This window comes from Plectropomus leopardus, chromosome 23, assembly GCF_026936395.1.
Source record: "Plectropomus leopardus strain MGB_pleo_1.0 chromosome 23, ASM2693639v1, whole genome shotgun sequence".
In the NCBI taxonomy this organism is placed as follows: Eukaryota; Metazoa; Chordata; class Actinopteri; order Perciformes; family Serranidae; genus Plectropomus; species Plectropomus leopardus.
In genome coordinates, this window is record NC_142198.1 from 20,050,022 (window position 1) to 20,068,800 (window position 18,779).

Consider the following 18,779-nt stretch of genomic DNA (forward strand, 5'->3'; position numbering starts at 1 on the left):
GTAACTGCACAGAAGGAAGCGTGCATCTGCTCATATCGTGACAGAGCGAGATGTACACATCCTTTTGCGCAGTGATACAGTTGGCGGGTGTAGTTTAGTAGAAAGAAAATAGTTACTACTTGAAACTGCTCACAAGGTCTGTGGATTATCTTGAGTAACCAGGTCATGCTTTCTGGAAAGAGATATTGCTGTCAAGTTTTTCAAATAAATTTTCTGGTGCTTGTTTGTTTTTTCTGATACTGACGTGTTTCCATTAGGAGTATTTTAAGTTTGCAATTGGATGAGGTTAAAGATGCTGGTTTGTCAGTCTTTCTTTTTACCTTTAGACAGAGCTGGACTAGCTTTTTTGTGTTTCAAGCCTTTATGCTGAGTCTCCTGGCTGTAGCTTCATATTTACCTTGCAGAAATTGAGAGCCATATTGATCTCAGGTTCCATTCAGCAACATGAACAAACCTATTTCGTTAATTTCTTTAAGCTTGCTCTGAAAACATCAACATGCACGTGCTGCACAGTCAACAAGCGGCACAAAAATGCCAGGCAACAAAACAAATCTAACTTTGCAACACTCCTGGATGAAACAGCAGGAAACAGCAATAGCTATGAAGAAATTGCATGCCACCATAATAGCGAGGCTCTACTGTACAGTGTGGTTTTGGTGAGAGACTTACCTTCAGATCTAATATTTGAAATATCACACAAAGGCCATCTGACGTCTTTGTCTCCTATTTATTCAAAGAAGAGTTTCAAAATCTGGCTTTACATCACTGCCTAGCAACATAAAAAAAGTCTTGAAAAGGCAAGCTTTTGTTAAAATTCTGCTTCCTGACGCTCACACTATCTCTTCTTTCACTTCAAAGTGCTGTGGCAGAGCTGCTCAAACTTTCAACTCACAGGAAAATACATCACACATCTTGCCATGTCCACTTCTCTTTTAGGTTACAAACCTACAACACACAGGGGCGACGAAGCATTACTTCTGCTTTCAAGTAAACACAAGCTTAACTGTAAAATATGACAAGTTGATCTTACCTAAAATACTCTTGGAAACCAATGGCCTTGAAAAAGTAATGTATATATAACTATGCATCCAAATTTAATTTAAAATGTAACTAAGGGTTGTGTTTACTTTAAGCTGAGCTGTAATTAATTTTGTGAAGTTTTTGCAACTTAAAAATGTCAAGTGGAATTATCTTGTACTTTCTAAACGTTGGCAACTTCAGTAAACCAAGTTTGTCTGACTTAAGATGATCATAAATTGGCATCAGTTGAGACTAATAGTGAAATACACTTTACTTTTTCAAGGCGATCTGTTTCCAAGATTAATAAAAGATCAATTTGTCACGTTTTACAGTGACGGCACAGTCACAGTTTAAGTTGCAACAACTTCATAAAATTAATTAAATATAGCTAAATTTTAAGTAAACTTAACAATTAAATATTAAGATTAAGATCAACTTGTCAGATCTTACAGTGATAGCACAGTAAATCTGGTTTAATGAAGTTGCTAAAACTTTAAATTAAGTGAATATAGCTCATTTTTTAGCAAACTTAACGATTAAATATAAAGTTATAATGATTTTATACTAATAGTTATATTAACCTAAATTTTTCAAGGCAGTCATTTTCCAGTAAATTTATTAGTAAGATAAACATGCACGATTTTACAGTGATAGCACAGTTAAATTGGTTTACTGAGGTGCAACAACTTTTACGATTACGTGAATATAACTAAATCTTAAGTAAACTAAATGATTCGATATAAAGTAGACATATATTAAGATTAATAGTTAGATTTACTCACATTTTTCAAGTCAACAGATTTTTTAGATTTTTTTTAAGTTAAATTAACTTGTCATTTTTTACAGTGCTGTTGCATATGCATGTGCATACATTTAAGTGTTTGCAGTTCACAGCATAAACAACAGGAACTGACCTTTAGATGTTTTATTTATAAACCTGGTGTGAATCTCTTCCCCTTTCATGTTTTTTTTGCACATTCTCATAGTATGCAAAAAGCTAAAGTTTGCATGCACAAAGGCCTTTTTTAAACAGATAGTTTTCATCACACCTTGGCTGCTGCACCGCCTTTCATTTTTTAGCAGTCCCAGATCCACACAACTGGTATTAAGTCCTCACAACAGGGGCCTCTACAGTCTACCAGACCTGCCCAGCTGTGTATTGCTGTGTTAACTTGCAGGGACCTGTATTGGCTAACAGCCAGCGCAGGCACACGCCAAAGCTTGCTTGCACATTTGACCCGGCCTGCTCCTCATCTCTTGCCTTTTAGCGCTTCTACACCCACTCACACAGCTGCGCACACACACACAAACACTCACACACACACACACACACACACAGGAAGAACCCACCGAAGAGCACACACATTCAGCAAACATTATTAAGGGCTGTATATGGGAGTTTTGATCCACGAGCTAGTGCCCGGTGTCGAAGCCCACAGAGTGTTTAGATCAATAGCAAAGAGCAAAAAGAGAACTTCACGAGATAAACAGCTCCCACATGGGCACGATAGGAACATATGAGGCAGTGTGTATGTGTGTGTGTGTGTGTATGTGCAGGCTAAGATACAACTGCAGGCAACAAACACATAAAGTGTGCACTGACATACAACAGGACAGCAATTTATTAGCTTCCAGTAGAAACAAAACTAAGTGTAAAAGCATGGCTGCACAGGAGAGGTGTGTGCATGTGTTACACCCACTAGGCACACCACAGGTATGGTTAGACAGTACAAGTAGTGAGTCATAGCATGCACGCCCATGCACGCACACCAGCACACGCAACACCTCAACCTCAAAGTCCACTTTCTGTCCCCTTCCTGGTTTGACAGACATTACTTGTGTTGCTCTTTGTTTGTTAAATTGTATCTACTTCAAAAGCTGTGTTTTGAGGATACTGTTACACTAATATTCATAAAATAATGTCATTTAAAGCGTCATTGAAAAAAACTGCACTAAGTTGTTTGGGCATTTGCAATGTGCATTAGTATTTATTTAGGGACTGTTCTATATTTATCAGAGCAGGGGAGAGGCTGGGGAGTGACTTTTTATTTTTATTTTATTACATTTTTTTATCATAATTATTTTTTGACCCGCCCAAGGCTGTAAATATTGAATTGAATATTGAATTGAATGCATTGCATAAAGCCTCAGTTTTACAACTCTTGTCGTAGTTAATAACAACTTGATTTGATACATGCAATTTCCAAATGTTGACATAATTAAGATATTGTCGGTTTTAGCATCTAATAAAATGCTCTCCTTTTTATAACAACCTTCACTGCCATTCGAGACAGATTACTGAGTTTATAAGATGCATTTGAGTGGAACATGACACCACAGAGACTCTGAGTATTTTTGTTTTTAATGATCATTATTTTGGTACAAGCCTTTACCTGCCAGTATGGCGAACAGCCTTCTGATATTTACACGGAAAACAGAAAATCTACCTGTGGGCTATTTGGCAGGTGTTCATTTCACACCCTGTTTTAAGCTTAGATTTAGTTGTGTTTTTGTTTTGTGTTTTCCTGACAGAAGCATTTATCACACATGATGTGTCCCAGGCATATGAAAATCCAACTTTTATCTCTGTTTTTACAGTTTCTGACTATGATGACTGATGTAATTTAGGTGATTTTTTAAAGTAAATATAAAAAATCCAACCATTTTTATTAGTTTTTTCCTCTCCTAAGCCAAAATAAAAAACAAAACCCCCTCCCCAGCGCTTAAAAATAGTTTGACATGCCTCTCTCTTTCTGCACCATCCCATCTTCCCTCATAAATAACGAACAGTCCCTTATGTGATGACAACAAAGACTTTAAACGATGTAACTTACCCGGTAAAGTCAGAATGACGCAGTTTCACTTCACCCTCTTGTTACACTCCGTTAATGTGCTTAAATTAACTTTTTAGTGGAACAAACCGCTGCTAACACCTGCAAACAAGCTCATTAAACTTAAGCTAGTTCGCGTCGGTCTCGTGCTCACGTCTTTTTAAAAAATGAACGGTTGAAGTCAGAGTGTTTACGTAACACGACGTCGTGCGTCCGGTGCTTTACAAAGCTTACCTGAGGTTTCAGAGACAGGAGACAACCTGAGACATCATCCGCACACCTTTGCGCGCCCGCTGCGGTGTCCACTTTCTGTCACGTCGAGCCGCTCGAACCGCAGCGCGCTCTCACACACTCATCTGTTTCCGTTCCCTTGCGCGCGCGCGCGCGTCGATAACTCCACGCCCATTTCAGCGCGCGGACAGGAGTTCAAAGTTGCATGAGTGCAGTCACCTTTACTTTAATTTATGCACCTGCAAAATGAATTGTATGGGAGCCTGTTTCTGCCGCCAAATGAAAAAAAAGAAACCTGTAAGTTATTATAAAGAGAAACTTTGCAGTTACTTATTAATTATCATACTGAGTTAACATTTTGAGAAACCTTTTCATTTTTTGACATACTGGGCCAAGTCCTTAAAGAAAGTTTCTCATTATTTTGAGATTACTAAAAAGTCAAATCTAAAGCTCAAACCTAAAGCTATGGAAGCCCATTCCTGACAAAAGGCATTACAAATCATAATAATGAAAAACTTTCTCACAATAATGATTTAATATCTCCAAAACAATGACTTAGATATCTAAAAATAATGACTAAATATCTCACAGAAACTTTCTAAATGTAACCACCCACTTTTCTCAAAATATTGAGTTAATATTAAATAACAATGAGTTAATATCTCAAAGTATTATAATATCTCATTATTTTTTGGTATTCAATCAATATTTAGAGCTTTTCATCATTTTAAAATAAGTCATTACTTTGAGATACAGAGTCATTATTTTGAAGAAAACTTTTGATTTCTTCATGATTTCCGATTAGTAATTTTTTATTTTGAGAAAGTTTCTCATTATTCTGACACGCTAAGTCATAATTTTTAAGAAAGCTTTTTATATTACTTTTGGGACACTTATTTATAACTTAGAAACATGTTCTCATTATTTTAAGATATTATCATATTATTTTGATGCCAAGTCATTATTTTGAGATCCTACGTCATAACTTTTCACAACTGTTTTGTGAAAGACTCTAATTATTCTAAAATATTGACTCATTACTTTGATAACAAGTCATTTTCTTTGATCTTGGTAATTATTTTTTGAGGTACTAGGTCAGTATTTGGGCAAGATTCTCATTATATTGAGACACAAACTCATTTTCTTCAAACATTTCTCATTATAATAACTTATAGAAGAGTCAGAAATGAGCACTGCGGGATCTAAAAGTGTTGATGTCGTGCAGTTTGTTCTAAGTGAGCCTGTTTCTTCAGTCAATAAAAAAAACAAAAGTGTGCTTGAATGTGATAAGCAGCGGAGAGCAGCTAAAGTGAAGCCACTTGTGATGTTTTACTGGGAATACTTGCATGTCCCAGCTTGATCCGAAGGCCCCGGGCGACGCATTCAGCACAGACAGGAATGCAGCAGGATGCCTGCCGTTCGTAATGAAGCGAGTCCTGAAGAAACAAAGAGCACATTTACTTTCATTATTTTCATCTGTTGTTATTTATTATGTGCTATTATTATGATGGGGTGGTAGAATGCAGTTTAACATCTAATGTATACTGTATAATATTACTGTGCAACAATAGAAAGTAGAAAGTAAATTGACAGTTTGAACATCATTAGCAGATAAACCAATTATTTTATATTGTTTTATGAAATGTAATTATACTGCGACTACTTCAATGACTACTCCTAACAATAGAATTAATGACAAATACCTAACTTGAGCTTCAAAAAATGTTTGCGTAGGAGTGCTTGGTGGACTCAAATTGAGTTTTTTGGTAATACCTTTTGAAAAAAAGACACAAAAATACCAAGAAAAATCCAAGGCGCAATTAAAATGGTTTTTTTTCTGTCACTGCATGGTCACATTAGACCTAAAAACTAACTTTGATGCACTCCTGCCTTCAAAGGCATTTTAATTGTTTAAAAAAAATGCCTCAGGGGTTTTCTTGTTATTTTTGTGTCTACTTGAACTTCAGTTTCATGTTCAGATTTGGCCTAAGGTCCTTTTAACAGTTCAACCTCACTATCATTCATAGAGCACTGTATTTGTTTTTAAAAAAATCTTTTTTACGTATTATATCTTTTATTATATTCGATAATTTTATGTTGTTTATTTCCTCCTCAAATGGATACTATGGCTTCTGACCAAATCAAAAGTGATCAAATATGTGATAAAAAGACAGCATGCAGTGTGCAGGATCAGCCACATGATGGAGACAGAGTGCCGCAGCTTTTACTGGGACCGTAATGTTTGAGATAAAAGGCCTTTTCACTCAAGACATGTTGATACTTTCCAGTAGGAAAAGTTAAGTTGTGAATATTCAAATTTATTCTGCTTGTGTTTCATTAAGCTGTTCCAGTCTCAGGGTCCTGGTGTTGATCATGGGACACTTAAATACAACAAAGCTAATGTTCTAGTGATGTGTGAATGAGACATTTTCTTAAAATGATGACTAAAAACTTGTAATAATGAGACAATATCTCAAAACAATGAGAAACTGTCTCAAAATCTCTCAGAACAATGAGAAACTTTCCCAAAATATTGACTTTGTATCTCAAAATAATGACTTAATATCCCAAAAAAACTTGTTTAAAACAACAAGATCATATCTCATAATAATGAGAAACACTCTCAAAATAATGATTTAGCATCTCAAAAATAATAAAAAACTTTTTAAAACGTTGACCTAATGCAGAAAATAGTGAGAAATAATGGAGCAATATATTATTTCTCAAATAAATCAATAAATAAATAACATGCAAACATGCAAATATGAAATGAGCTTGTCCTCCTATGACAAATCAACACAGTAAAGTTAATTCAGTCAATTCAACTTTTAAATTCCAGAAGGAACAATTCTGCACAAGAACTTTGCTTACTTCTGATACTTTCTGTACATTTTTCCTGATAATACAGTTCTGTTGTACTAATATGATTAAGTATTTTTAGACTGTTGTGTAGTCCAGTTGCAAAGACTTTTTAGATTTTTTCCAATAAAGTCAAAAGTCATCAAATTTTTGTCTCAAGTCCAAGTCATGTAGTCCAACTTTATTACTTCTTTGACCACAGATGTCTTGGGACGGTAAAACCAGAAATTAAACATGCACCCCCAGAAAATGACAAAAAGTCTATGACCTCCTCCTCAACATACCGTCAAAACCAGTGACACTATTTAAATAAAAAATATTGTGCAAAGTCACTCACTGATTATTAGTTTTTTGGGTGATTCAGAAGCGGGTGACCATAAAGCGCTGACGTCTTTTACTGTCTGGACGTACAAGCCGTAAAATGAGTGACAGAAGAATAGAAGAGAGTGATGGGACGTCTGGAGGACAGCACTCTGTCTTCCTGTGGATCTTTTACTCTGTGGCTCCTCTTTTGTCCCTCCCTGCCACGCCTCCAGCGGTCCCCTTGGCAACATGTTTTACTGCTGGCAGCCATATAAATACAGCACTGGCTCCTGTAAACTAGGAAAGCTGTACACAGTCACACTCAATGCCAAGGACACGACGAGCAAGGGGGTTTCTGCTGCGAAAATAAAAACGGACAGAGGAACGCAGGGGATTTTTAGTGAATATTTCACGTTATTCACTACAATTTTGTTTTGCAATGTGCAGAAAGGACTAAAAAAAGGGCACCAAAGAGGCCGGATTGGATACTTGTGACCCTGATCTGTTGTGTTTTTCAGCACAGCATGGATGCAGATCTGAAGAGGAGCGAGCAGAGACTCCTCAACGTGCTGGCTGACACTATTCGGGGACTGGAAGCTGTCAGAAGCAGCAGAAATCATCACACTGGAACAGTGGGTGGGAGATGCACCGAAGAAGAACCAGGTAGAGGCGGAGGAGGAGGAGAGGAGATGCTCAGTCCTGCAGGAGACGAGGAGGACGGTGCAGAGAGAGGGAGACGTGCTGATGAAGAGCGGGAGGAGAGAGAGTGGAAGCAGAGAGTTGTGGGGGTGCTGAGGGAGCTGAGTGTTTGTCATGCAGACAGAGTGACAGCATGGAGAGCAGTTCTCACAGAGTGTGCTAACATGTTATTCAAGTGTCCACCAGGGGGCACTGATCAGCAACATCAGACCAAAACAGGTATTTTTTTTTTATTTTTTTTATTTTTTTTACATTTCTTGCACTTTGCATTTTTCCTCATGTTTTGGAAATAAATCAAACCAGTTAGCTCAGGTTTCAGGGGGTTAATAGCTTGTTAAAGGCATCTCTACATAACTCAAGAAAACTGATGCTGATCCAGGTTTTTAAGGGGTTAATCCCACTGCATCTCCATAAGTCACTGAATTTTTAATTAACCAGCTTTTTTATTAATTTAAAGCTACACTCTAATTCATTAAACATATATGCATACACCCACATACCCAAAATCAAAATCATCAGTTGATATGACTGATGTCTTTCTCAGCCTTTATGAAAAGTTATAAGGAACAAAAAAAAATAAGATAATTGGATTTAAAAAATAATTAAGAAAGAATTCTTGAAAAAGGTAAACATTTTGTTTTATTGTTGTGATCTTTAACGCGATGGCCTGTGTTTAATGCGTCTGTTTTTTGTTTCAGATACAGAATGTAAAGTCAAACTTTGTTCAGACTCCTTCAGTGAAACTTTTAGGAGTGTTGCGGAGGACGTAGAGAACATTATAGACAAACTGAATGCACTAAGAGCTAAGCTGGACAAAGAAATCTGCAATTTATGCACAGAGGAGGCCTCAACTGAGGAGACAGCACTTCAAGAGATCCAAAGAGATCCAAAAACAGCAGAACAACCTGAGGATGACAACACCAAATCTGACCCTGAGCGTAAACGGGGCGCTGAAGATGGAGACGATATAGTTCATATAATGCCATCAGAAGACAACGAACAAACAGCAGACTCCAGAATTAGCAGTTCTGACTGCAACCATGTAGAAGACACAAGGATAGAATTAGCTGTCAAAATTCAAGGGATTGAAAATGAGGAGTGTGTTTCATCAGAAAGTCAGACAGATTTCCTGGAGGACACAGAAAAGTGCACAAAAGGGGTAAATGACAAAGGCAAAGAGGAGACAAATAAAGAGTGGATCATCGTGAGGTAAGGTGACAAAACCATCCCCTTTTTATCCCATTAACCCCGAAACAAAAAACTGGCAGTATCCAATTCCATCTCCAAACTGAATTTAAACAGCCCAGTTGCCATACAATGCCAAGTGTTTGCACTGAATGTTTCTGCAGACCACAAATACGTTACATTTGTACGTTCCAGATCAACTGACAAAAGAGTTTTTTTAGTGAGACATTGTCACCATTTGCAGCAGAAATTGTGCCATGAAAAGAGAGAGTGTTTTAGCAAGATATCATTGGGAGTTCCAGCAACTGCACCTCCAAAAGAAGTTGTTTTTGGCGAGTTATTGGCATCATTTCCAGTGGTGACTGTGTCACAAAATGTAGATGTTTCTTTTGCAAGACATTTGCAGCATTTTCAGTGATGATTGTGCCACCAAAAGAGGTTACAGGCATTATTTCCAGCAGTAATTGAGTCACCAAAAAAAAATTGTTTTAAAGCAAGACATTGGTGGCATTTGCAGTTTTGATAATCCCACAAAAAGCAGTTTTTTTCTAGGAAGACATTGGTGGCAATTTCTGTGCCACCAAAACTGGGTTCTTTCATGATGATTGAAATTTCATACTCAGGAGTTTATGTTTTTTATGGCTACATCATTACATCATCATCAGTCTACATGGGTTGTGCATCATTTTATACATATGTCCTAAATTTTCAACAAAACATCTTCATTAAAAACTTTGGAAAGTTTTTGTCAGTCAAACAATGTTTGGCTGCACAGTATGAGATGGAACATTATTGTAACATTGCACTTGTTTAGTTCAGCATCCTGGTCTTTATTCTGCACGGGGGGGCGGGCTGTGAGTGTGGACATGATGTCTTTCCTCCCCCTCATTTCCCCTGCTCGCTGATACAGAAGCAAAATCCCTGCAGTCGTGCAAAGCGAGCGGGTGCACGTGCTTGAACCACCTGGTCTCCTCATAGCTGGTTATTTCATACAGTTCACTGCGAGGTCAACGCCCAGATTAGTCCAAACGCCAAACAAATTCAGATCAGAGGAAGAGGCCGAGTGTGGGAGAGGATGATATGGAAATGTGCGAGCCCCTGCATTTCAGAAGATGGTTGCACTTTTGACTAGAAATGTCGCTTCAAGATGATCAAAATTTTTATTACTCTTCCTCCCACTATTGCAGACATTAAGAACAAAAACAGCTGTTTTCAGTAAAGCAGGAGGGAAAAAATGCAGACCCGCAGGATCTGTATTAAAATTTTTATTTTTACATGATTTCTAGGCCCACTGGTCAACAGGAGGACAGCCAATCAGCTGCACCGTGTTTTATCCGAGCACCTGCAGGTGTGGCTGAAATCCTGAGATGTGAGGCGGCCGACACTCTGAGCTGCCTGATGGTGAGCGGCTCGGAGGAGCTGGTCAGCAGAGTGATCAGGGTCAAAGTTCAGGACGGAGCAAACGTCCGCTTCCCTGTGACCGTGGCTGTGCCTTTCTGCGCACGTTACCGCGGCAACTACAGGGATGTGGCTGTGAAGATAGTTGACGGGGAGAGGAGGGCGAGCTACGTCACACCTGTGACAACAGAGGGCACGTACGGAGGGCAGAGGGTAAAGTTTTGTTTTATTTACAGCGTGTCAAAAAAAACGAAGCTTTATTTTCCTGCCAGAAATGCCATAAACTAAAAAAGTTGCTTTTATTTATGCATTTTATAACATTTGCTGGCTATATATTTTTTGTATTATTTTTGTTGTTCTTTCATTTACTTTTGTTTTTCAGAGTTTTTATCTTTTCAGTTTAGTTTTTATTGTTCAAATAAGTTCATTATTTGTAATTAGTTTTTTGTTATTATCATTACTATTTTATTATTATTATCATTTATGATTTATTCAGTTTTAGTAGTGGATATATTTGTCAGGGGCGAGATTTGGGAAGTTCAGAGCAGGTATTGCATTTTCTGAGGGCAAGTCTAGTTCTTTACTTCTATTTGTTTACTTAAATGTTTTTTTTCACACCACGTTTTATTAGTTTAGTTTAAGATAACTGTAATAACCTTGGTTTGGACTTCAGGGGGAATATTGTTTTCTGTGTATAAATGATTGAAATGTGTCGGTCAAATTGATTTTATTGATGTTTTATGTCTTTGTCAGGGCTCATTTGCAGAGGTGAGGGTGTACTCTGTGGGCCTGTTTGCAGTCGTTTCCTGTATTAAAAAAGAAAATTACACAGTTCCCACAAAGGGTTTGTCACTCAAGCTCCACATGGACCCCCGAATCTGTCTGAGCTACCTCCCAGGATGCTTCACTGCTCCAGTGATGGCACAAACCATGGTACGGAAATGATGATTTTTATCACTTCCCATCTGTCTGCCACTTTACTTCTAACACAAGCGTATTAAAACAGCAATCATAGATTTACTCGTGGATTTGCTGTGTTGTGGGTTGTTTGGAAAATTTGTAAATTTGTGAAATATTGAGTTCAAATATTGAGTTAGTTTAAAAAAAACAGACTAGGTGAGGAAAATAGACAAAAAGAAAACAAGAGGACAAACATATCTACTACTTATAATTCACAGACTTGAGTTTTCTCCAGATGTTTGCTGTGAGGGAGAAAAATGAACAGCTGCGGCCGATATTCGAATTGACTTCTGAGTCCAATCATCTGTGAACTACCTCCACCGCAGCAGTTTGCTGCTTGATCTAACGTCAAAAACCCAGCAGCTCCCGCTCTACACAGCTCTCTTTGATAAAACAGCATGCTGTCGGCAAAACAAAAGTGTGGGAAAAGAAACAATTTTCATATCACACGGCGTCTCTGTCCAAACTGAAGCTTAAATAATGCACAACATCTGTTTCCTCATCTGTCTCAGGTCCAGCCGGTGGATGCCGTCCTCCTGGCTGCCGTCAAGTCTAGAGGTGATTCCTATCACTCGGTGGTGTCTACAAGTCCTCTGCTCTACCTCACCCACCCGTCCTCTCAGCCCCTGAGACGACCCCTCACTCTCACCCTTCCCTGTCCCCCAAACCCCGAAAAAAAGAGGAGAGCGAAGGAGCAAGGGGAGGAGGACGACAACCGAACTCGACCTGAAAGTGCTTCTCCACCATGGGAGCAACATGCCTCACACAGAAGGAGGTGATTTAATGAAGTAAAATCCAGATATCTGACAGCAAAAGCACCAGAATAAACTGTCGGCATTGTACGTTTCTGCAAACCACTGATAAGATACATTTGTACCACATTTCTAAAGTGACATAGTTCAGATTACATGCATATGAGCTACCAAACTGGCTATTTTTGAACAAAAGTTTAAACGTTTTGTAGATTTCCAGTTGTGTTTGTCGTGAAAAAAGGGGATATCTTTTAACAAAAGGACGGAACATTTCCAGCTGTGTTATTACCACCCTAAGCAGAGTTTGGGACATTTCCAGCTGTTTTGTGGCAAGAAAAGCAAGTATTTTTTTAATAAGGGGTCAGGACATTTCTAGCTGCGCTTGTTGTGACCAAACCGGGTATTTTTTGACAAGAGTCTGGGACATTTCCAGCCATGTTTGTAGCACCAAACATTAAAGAGTTTGAGAGATTTACAGTCGTGTTTGTTGTGAAAATAACATTTTTTAAATATTTTAGTATTTTTAAACAAAAGTTAGGGACATTTACAGCTATGTTTGTAGCAACAAAAGTGGTGTTTAACAAAGGTTTAGGACATTTGCAGATGGATCTGTAGCAACCAAAGCAGCTGTGTTTGTTGCAACAAATGTGGATATTTCTTAACAAGAGTCTGGGACATATTCAGTCATGTTTGTAGCAACAAGAACGGGTATTTTTTAACGCGAGTTTAGAACATTTGCAGCCGTGTTTGGAGCAACCAAACTGGGTATTCGTAAACAAAAGTTTAGGACATTTCCATCAGTGTTTGCAGCAACAACAGGTATATTTTTACCGAGAGTTTGGGACATTTTTGGGGCATGTTTGTAGGTACTAAACTGACAAACAAACAAACACCAAAAACAACAAAGTGCCTTTTTGTGCCTAAACCTAACCTCTTGCTGTCAGTCTTGTTCTAAAGATATTTTGTGTTAAATGTCTGTCAGATTTCTAGGCGTCTCTGTGAAGTCTAAGGAGATGTCCAACGAGCTGCTGATCGTTCTGGGCTCAAGAGACAAACAGTGGAGCGTCCTGGAGAAAGTCACAGTCAGGAACCAGCAAAACGGACTGGTGTCCTTTGAGCTGACGGAGAACTTTGACAGGTTTGCAACATAATGTCTTCTGTTTCTGTTTGTGAGGGGTGGCTTTATGGAATTACTTGATCAAAAAAAGATCAGAGAAATGTTTTGGAGTCCGGTTTTTACTTCAGTTTTATGGCAGCAGTAGCTAAAATATACAGCACAGGGCCACAGAGTGCTTTGTGGATAAATATCAGTGAGGCAGATTCAATTCTAAAGCTAACAAGTGAGCCGCTGAAGGGCGGCAAGAGGAAAGGCAATATAGTTTTCTGATCTTGTTAGAAGCTTTGCTGCTCAGTTACAGAGACAGTTGCAAAAAGAGATTCGCGTCAAAATATTGTAAATCCGATATGAAAGCCTGTATGATTTTCTCTGTGAATGCAGCACTCAGTGGAAATGTTGTCGGACCATCCAAAGTAAACAGATCAAGACAAAAACTGCAATATGAGGCAGAAACATCCACAGAAAGACAACAGACAGCACAGACAAGCCAAGGCTCAGAGTCGTAGAGGGACGCTCATTTGGAGCATCATTTCTGTCTGATCCGGAGCTGATTTGCCCGATTTGTCCCCCCAGTAAAAGAAAAATCTGAAAAACATAAAATACGGTGTCAAAAGAAGACGTTTAAGAGTATCTTTAACATGCCAGCGTCTTTGTCTCTTACCACATGTCCTCGCTCCTGTGCCTCACTGCTAAACTTGATCAGCCACTGCAGCTGATCTGAAGGATTGTAGATTTTCAGTTTGCTGTTGTTTCCGATACGCAGTGTCACAACGAGTTTGGAGCTCGCACCACAAATAAGGATGTAACAAATCCTGCATCTAAACCACAGAAGCAGGAGACACTATCAGGCTTCACAGTTTAAAAGAAGTGAAAGCAAAACAATTGTTTTTTGTACCTTTTTGTTAAGACGCAGTTAGCAGACTCCGGGTTTGTTTGCTTCTCAGGAAATGAGCGTAAAACCTTGAAATGATCAGTTCTGTGCAGCGTTGTTGTTGTTGTCATATCAAGGAGGCTGTTGAAACTGGATCGCACATAGAGGAGAATAAACAATTTTTATTAAGAGCAGACAAAAAATTCACCCCAAAAAAATAAATGAATATTATGTGAGAGAACTGAAAAGTCATTTTTAACTCTCCTTGGCACCTGTCAGTGAAATACATCCTTTTTTGTTTTCGTTTTGCCACAGATTTTCCCTGCAAGATACAGAAACCATCATGGGTGAATAATTACGATGATTATTACACTTTATTGTTTTAAAAAACAAAGAAAAAAATACTTAATAAGCCCTTTGAGTCTTAAATAAATTTTAAATAAAGGGTATTTCAGTGTTTTAGCAGAAAACAACAATCACATGTGCAGGATTGCAGTTTTAACGGCTGCATATTTCTCACAGCATGCATGTGGTATCGGAGGCCCATGAGTCTGAGGAGTGTGTGTGTCAGATGCAGCAGGTTAACAGGGTTTTGGGCAGTCCACACAGCCACGTCCACACAGCGACTCCCAGCTGTGGCAGTCATCAGGAGTCCTCCAAACACATACACGAGGTAGCGCACATTGCCCCTGGTCAGACCGAGAGAAAGACAGAAATTTAGGCAATGTGGGATTCAATATTTGGAGAAAAGTGTTGAAAATCTAAAAAATCATAGATCCTTACTTGTGGACAGTAAGCTCGGGTGGAAACTTCAACATGAAGAGGTTTGATGAGTGAGGGCCGGCGGGAACAAACCTAGAACGGAAAACATGTTTATGAGCACATTTGCTCAGAGCAAAATAACACCACTTGAGAATATCTGAGATATATTTGGGAAATTTAAGGAAAGTTTTACTTCTCCCACATATTTGTTCCTATTTTCACAGAAACTAGCAGGACTGATATTGACTTTTTGCAACATTTAGTAAAAACTACTGTTAAAATACAAACTTTGACAATATTTATTAGGTTATATGAAAAATGAATTGCTTCTTTTCTACCTTTCTATGTTAACAGTCCTTAATCATCTTTTGCTTTCTTATTTTTGATAAATAAGCTTTAATTTGGTATTTTTAATGCACTCTGGCTCCTTATTTACATTCAGAAATTTTTAAAAAAACCCAGTGTGAATCAATTTATATCATCTCTCTAAACCACTAACAGATTTAGATTCTGAAAAAAATACAAATATGCAATTACAATAACCAAAAAGCACCAAAAAAGCACAGAATACATCCAGTAATATAAAGTTAGAACTTTACACAAAGCAAGATTTTTTCTGTTAAAAATAGCCTTCACTTTAATCACACTTTGTAAACGATTCAAATGCATAGACAAGACATTATATAGTGTATAGAGTAGTGTGTAGTAGTATAAAGTACTCACCACTCATGCAGCTGCTCCTCCACGTCGTCGAGGTTTTACGTCTTTCATGTCGACAGTCTTTGGGCGCAGCGTGATAAGACAAGAAACGTGAAATGCTACAACTAACCGAGCTTACAGCGAGTTTTTCTTTACATAAGGGGTTTAAGAGAGGCTGTATGGATAAAAGGGGCCTAAATACTTTGAATTCCAGGCTTTAGTATTACTACGTCAGAACATAAGTACATAGTAAAAATGTAAAGAGGTCCTATGATAAGAAAATAAAGCTATCTGTGTTTAAAAGATTAATATTATGCATAGCTGTAACTTTTGAACTGGTCCTTTAAGAGGGATGACTTCTCTTTTTTTTCTGGTGCTGTAATTCTCTTTTTTATCTAAAACTGAATATAAGTACAGCAGTTAATATGAGTTCTGTATTCTGTCTTAAGTATATTACGTCCGTATTCAGGCCCCTGATAACAGACTCATCTCTTCTCTCTGTTCAGAAACAATCTCGTCTCTTTTCTCTCCTCAGACTCCTGGTGGTTCGTCTCCTCTCTCCGCTGCAGCCCTGTCGTCTCTCCTGCCTGGCAGAGGAGCTGGAGGAGGCGGTCTGCTGCCACGCCGTCACCGTCGCCCTCCAGAGGAGACGAGACGCGCCTCACGCCGTCCTGGTGGCTGCCCTGCCCAGCAGAGACCTCAGCTGGGAGCTGTCCAAACTGAGAGCGCAGGGCTTCAGCGGCCTCTCGGAGACCTCATCGGAGATCTCCATGTGTGAAGGAGATCAGCTGCTCCTCCACTTTAGTGGCAACATCACCTCCACAGGTGAGGCTGGCCCACTTTAACCCTTTGAAACCTGGATCAGCATGACTTGAACCCTTCGAACCCCGAGCAAAATTGTTTTTTTTTTTTTTTGTTTTGTTTTTACAAAACTTAGGTGGAAAGGTAAAAAAAGCTAAAGTTTTTATACTCATCTTAAATATTTCAAAATATTTTAGAGGTTTTTTTTCAGGTTATTTCCCTGTTTGTTTGCTCTTGTTTTTAATGTTTTTTTCTCCATTTTTATTTATTTATTTGATATTTTATCGGTTTTTTATTGTGTTATTGTATTTCTTGTACTTTTTATAATTAATTTAACTAATTTTTGGGTAATTTCTTCCCAAGTTGCTCACGGCCTTCTTTCCATGTTTAAGAAATCAAGTGGGTTTTCTCTATACCTTACACTCTATACTGTGTTTGTCCCCATTTGATTTGATCTGATTTTTTTGAACATGTAAAAAAAAATTTTAAGCATCTTTATGTTCATTCTTGTTGCTGCTTTTTTACTCTTCTCTAATATCCAATCCCATATCATTGCTTTGTTGACTTTGTGTTTGGTTATATGTGTGCTATGAATGGTGAATTAGAGGTTTGAAGATGACACTTATTTTAGTTCAGTTGATTAAAGTAGAAAGATTTTATGTGTTCGTGTTTCACAACAGGATCCAAAAACGACCAAAATGAAATCCCACACGAGCGACTCACTTTCCACAGTCAGCAGAAAAATCAGCTCCTGGTGCGTCTCACTGAAGTGGACCCGTTTGGGAACTACAGCTCGCCGCACTACAAGGGCACGGCCATGTTTTATAAGGTCACCAGAGGTCAGCTGGCGTGGCGAGGTGACAGAGCGTTGCTGACGGACACAAAGCTCCTCGGAGAGCCCGTCTGTAAGCTGTCTCTGACGTTACCCAAGGTGCACAAACATTCACGAGAAATTATACTTTCTGTTAATAGGCTGACCGTCACAATAAAAGCTTCTTGTAACATTTTACTCTGTTTCATTTTAGAAAGTGAGAACCATAAATCGGCCCATGACGGCTCGAGTAAAGCTGTGCGAAGGAACAGGTGGGTGACATGTTTTGAGGTACTTGTACTTTACTATTGTATTATCACTTTCCACTACTTTATTCCCCTACTCTACTACATTTATGAAAATATAGTATTTTCCCCAAAACTTTTTTTTTTATTTGGCAGATGTTGTTGACAGTTATTTTATAGTTTTTGCAAACTTTTGCAAAGTTTTGCTGCTTTATTTGAATTCAGTTAGGTACTTTTTAGGATTTTATATATCAACCCAGTGGCCACAAATAATGTTGGCAGCGAAGGATTTTGCAAACCATATATATGTTACATTTTCACATTTCATTAGTCCAATTTGTATGTTTCATATGCAGCAGATAATTTGAAATTTTTCAAAAAAGGCACAAAAATGTTGCAGGAAAACCGTTGAGGTTTAGGTCAGCGTTAGGAAAACATCATGTTTTGGCTAAAAATACCTGGATTTGTTGCATCAAACACAGCTGGAAATGTCCTGGTGTGACGTTGTTGTTTTGTGTCTTTAATCCCCTCCCTACATGATAAGAAACAAAGCTTATACACACAAAATCTGAACTTCGTGCCTCCATGTTTCATCTCCGTCCTGCAGATTCTCTGTCAGACTCTCTTCTTCTGTGGCTGTCTGGCGAGCTCTCAGAGGAGGAAGTGGCTCTCCTGGTTCTCTCCCTGCGTCTCCGTCGAAGCGCCGCTCAGCTGGTGAAGCTGCGGGCCGGGGACAGCCTGTCCACCCAGGCCTTCCAGGTGCTGTCCATGTGGAGGAGGGGACTGCCCGCTGCCCCGCACACGCCCAAAGCCTCTCAGCTGGCTCACTGCTTAGTGAAGAGCGGCAGGCCGGACCTGGCCCGGGAGCTGCTGCTGCGGCAGGCTGCGACCACCACACAGGGATCACTAAAATAAAATTTAAAAAGCTACTTTTTAATGACCTTAAGTTTAATAAATTTCACATTTTTCAACAACACAAACCAAATCACAGAGCACAATCCCCGAAGAACACCAGGCAAAAGAGAAAAAATATATATTAAATAAAATAATCTAAAGAAGGATTGAATAATACTAAAAGACAAATCAAAAACAAACAGACAAGAGCAGTAGTGAATGATAAACTAAGGTAATAAGGACTGATATATTGATATGATATGAAAAAACACTTTTTAAATGTTGCTTTCAGTCAGGTTGTGTCAGAGGAGCTAGTTGTAATGTTTACTTTCATCCACAAG

General features: G+C 38.5%; 3 protein-coding genes across 8 annotated transcripts in view; 1 reads left to right on the plus strand and 2 right to left on the minus strand.

The window, feature by feature from the left end:
• arap2 (ArfGAP with RhoGAP domain, ankyrin repeat and PH domain 2) overlaps window positions 1–4,203 on the minus strand; it is a 226,188-nt gene extending 221,985 nt beyond the window's left edge. For 4 of the 6 annotated variants that reach the window (XR_015775777.1, XM_088073950.1, XM_042511854.2 and 1 more), the window contains exon 1: window positions 4,086–4,203. The gene's annotated coding sequence lies outside the window, so the exon portion shown is untranslated. The other 2 variants (XM_042511853.2, XM_042511852.2) reach the window with 2 other exon arrangements.
• A 3,543-nt stretch (window positions 4,204–7,746) lies between these two features.
• Window positions 7,747–18,472, plus strand: dthd1 (death domain containing 1). Its single transcript, XM_042512721.2, has 10 exons — window positions 7,747–8,162; window positions 8,642–9,152; window positions 10,415–10,739; window positions 11,280–11,459; window positions 11,999–12,261; window positions 13,221–13,376; window positions 16,223–16,512; window positions 17,169–17,419; window positions 17,514–17,571; window positions 18,152–18,472. Exons 1-10 carry the CDS (start codon window positions 7,769–7,771, stop codon window positions 18,457–18,459), a joined length of 2,736 nt encoding a protein of 911 aa, XP_042368655.2. The 5' UTR covers window positions 7,747–7,768; the 3' UTR covers window positions 18,460–18,472.
• LOC148185730 (uncharacterized) lies at window positions 13,524–15,044 on the minus strand. Its single transcript, XM_088073121.1, has 6 exons — window positions 15,010–15,044; window positions 14,747–14,915; window positions 14,499–14,548; window positions 14,251–14,376; window positions 14,017–14,173; window positions 13,524–13,940 (listed from the first exon to the last, which is right to left on the minus strand). Exons 1-6 carry the CDS (start codon window positions 15,042–15,044, stop codon window positions 13,740–13,742), a joined length of 738 nt encoding a protein of 245 aa, XP_087929247.1. The 3' UTR covers window positions 13,524–13,739.
• Window positions 18,473–18,779: the final 307 nt, after the last annotated feature.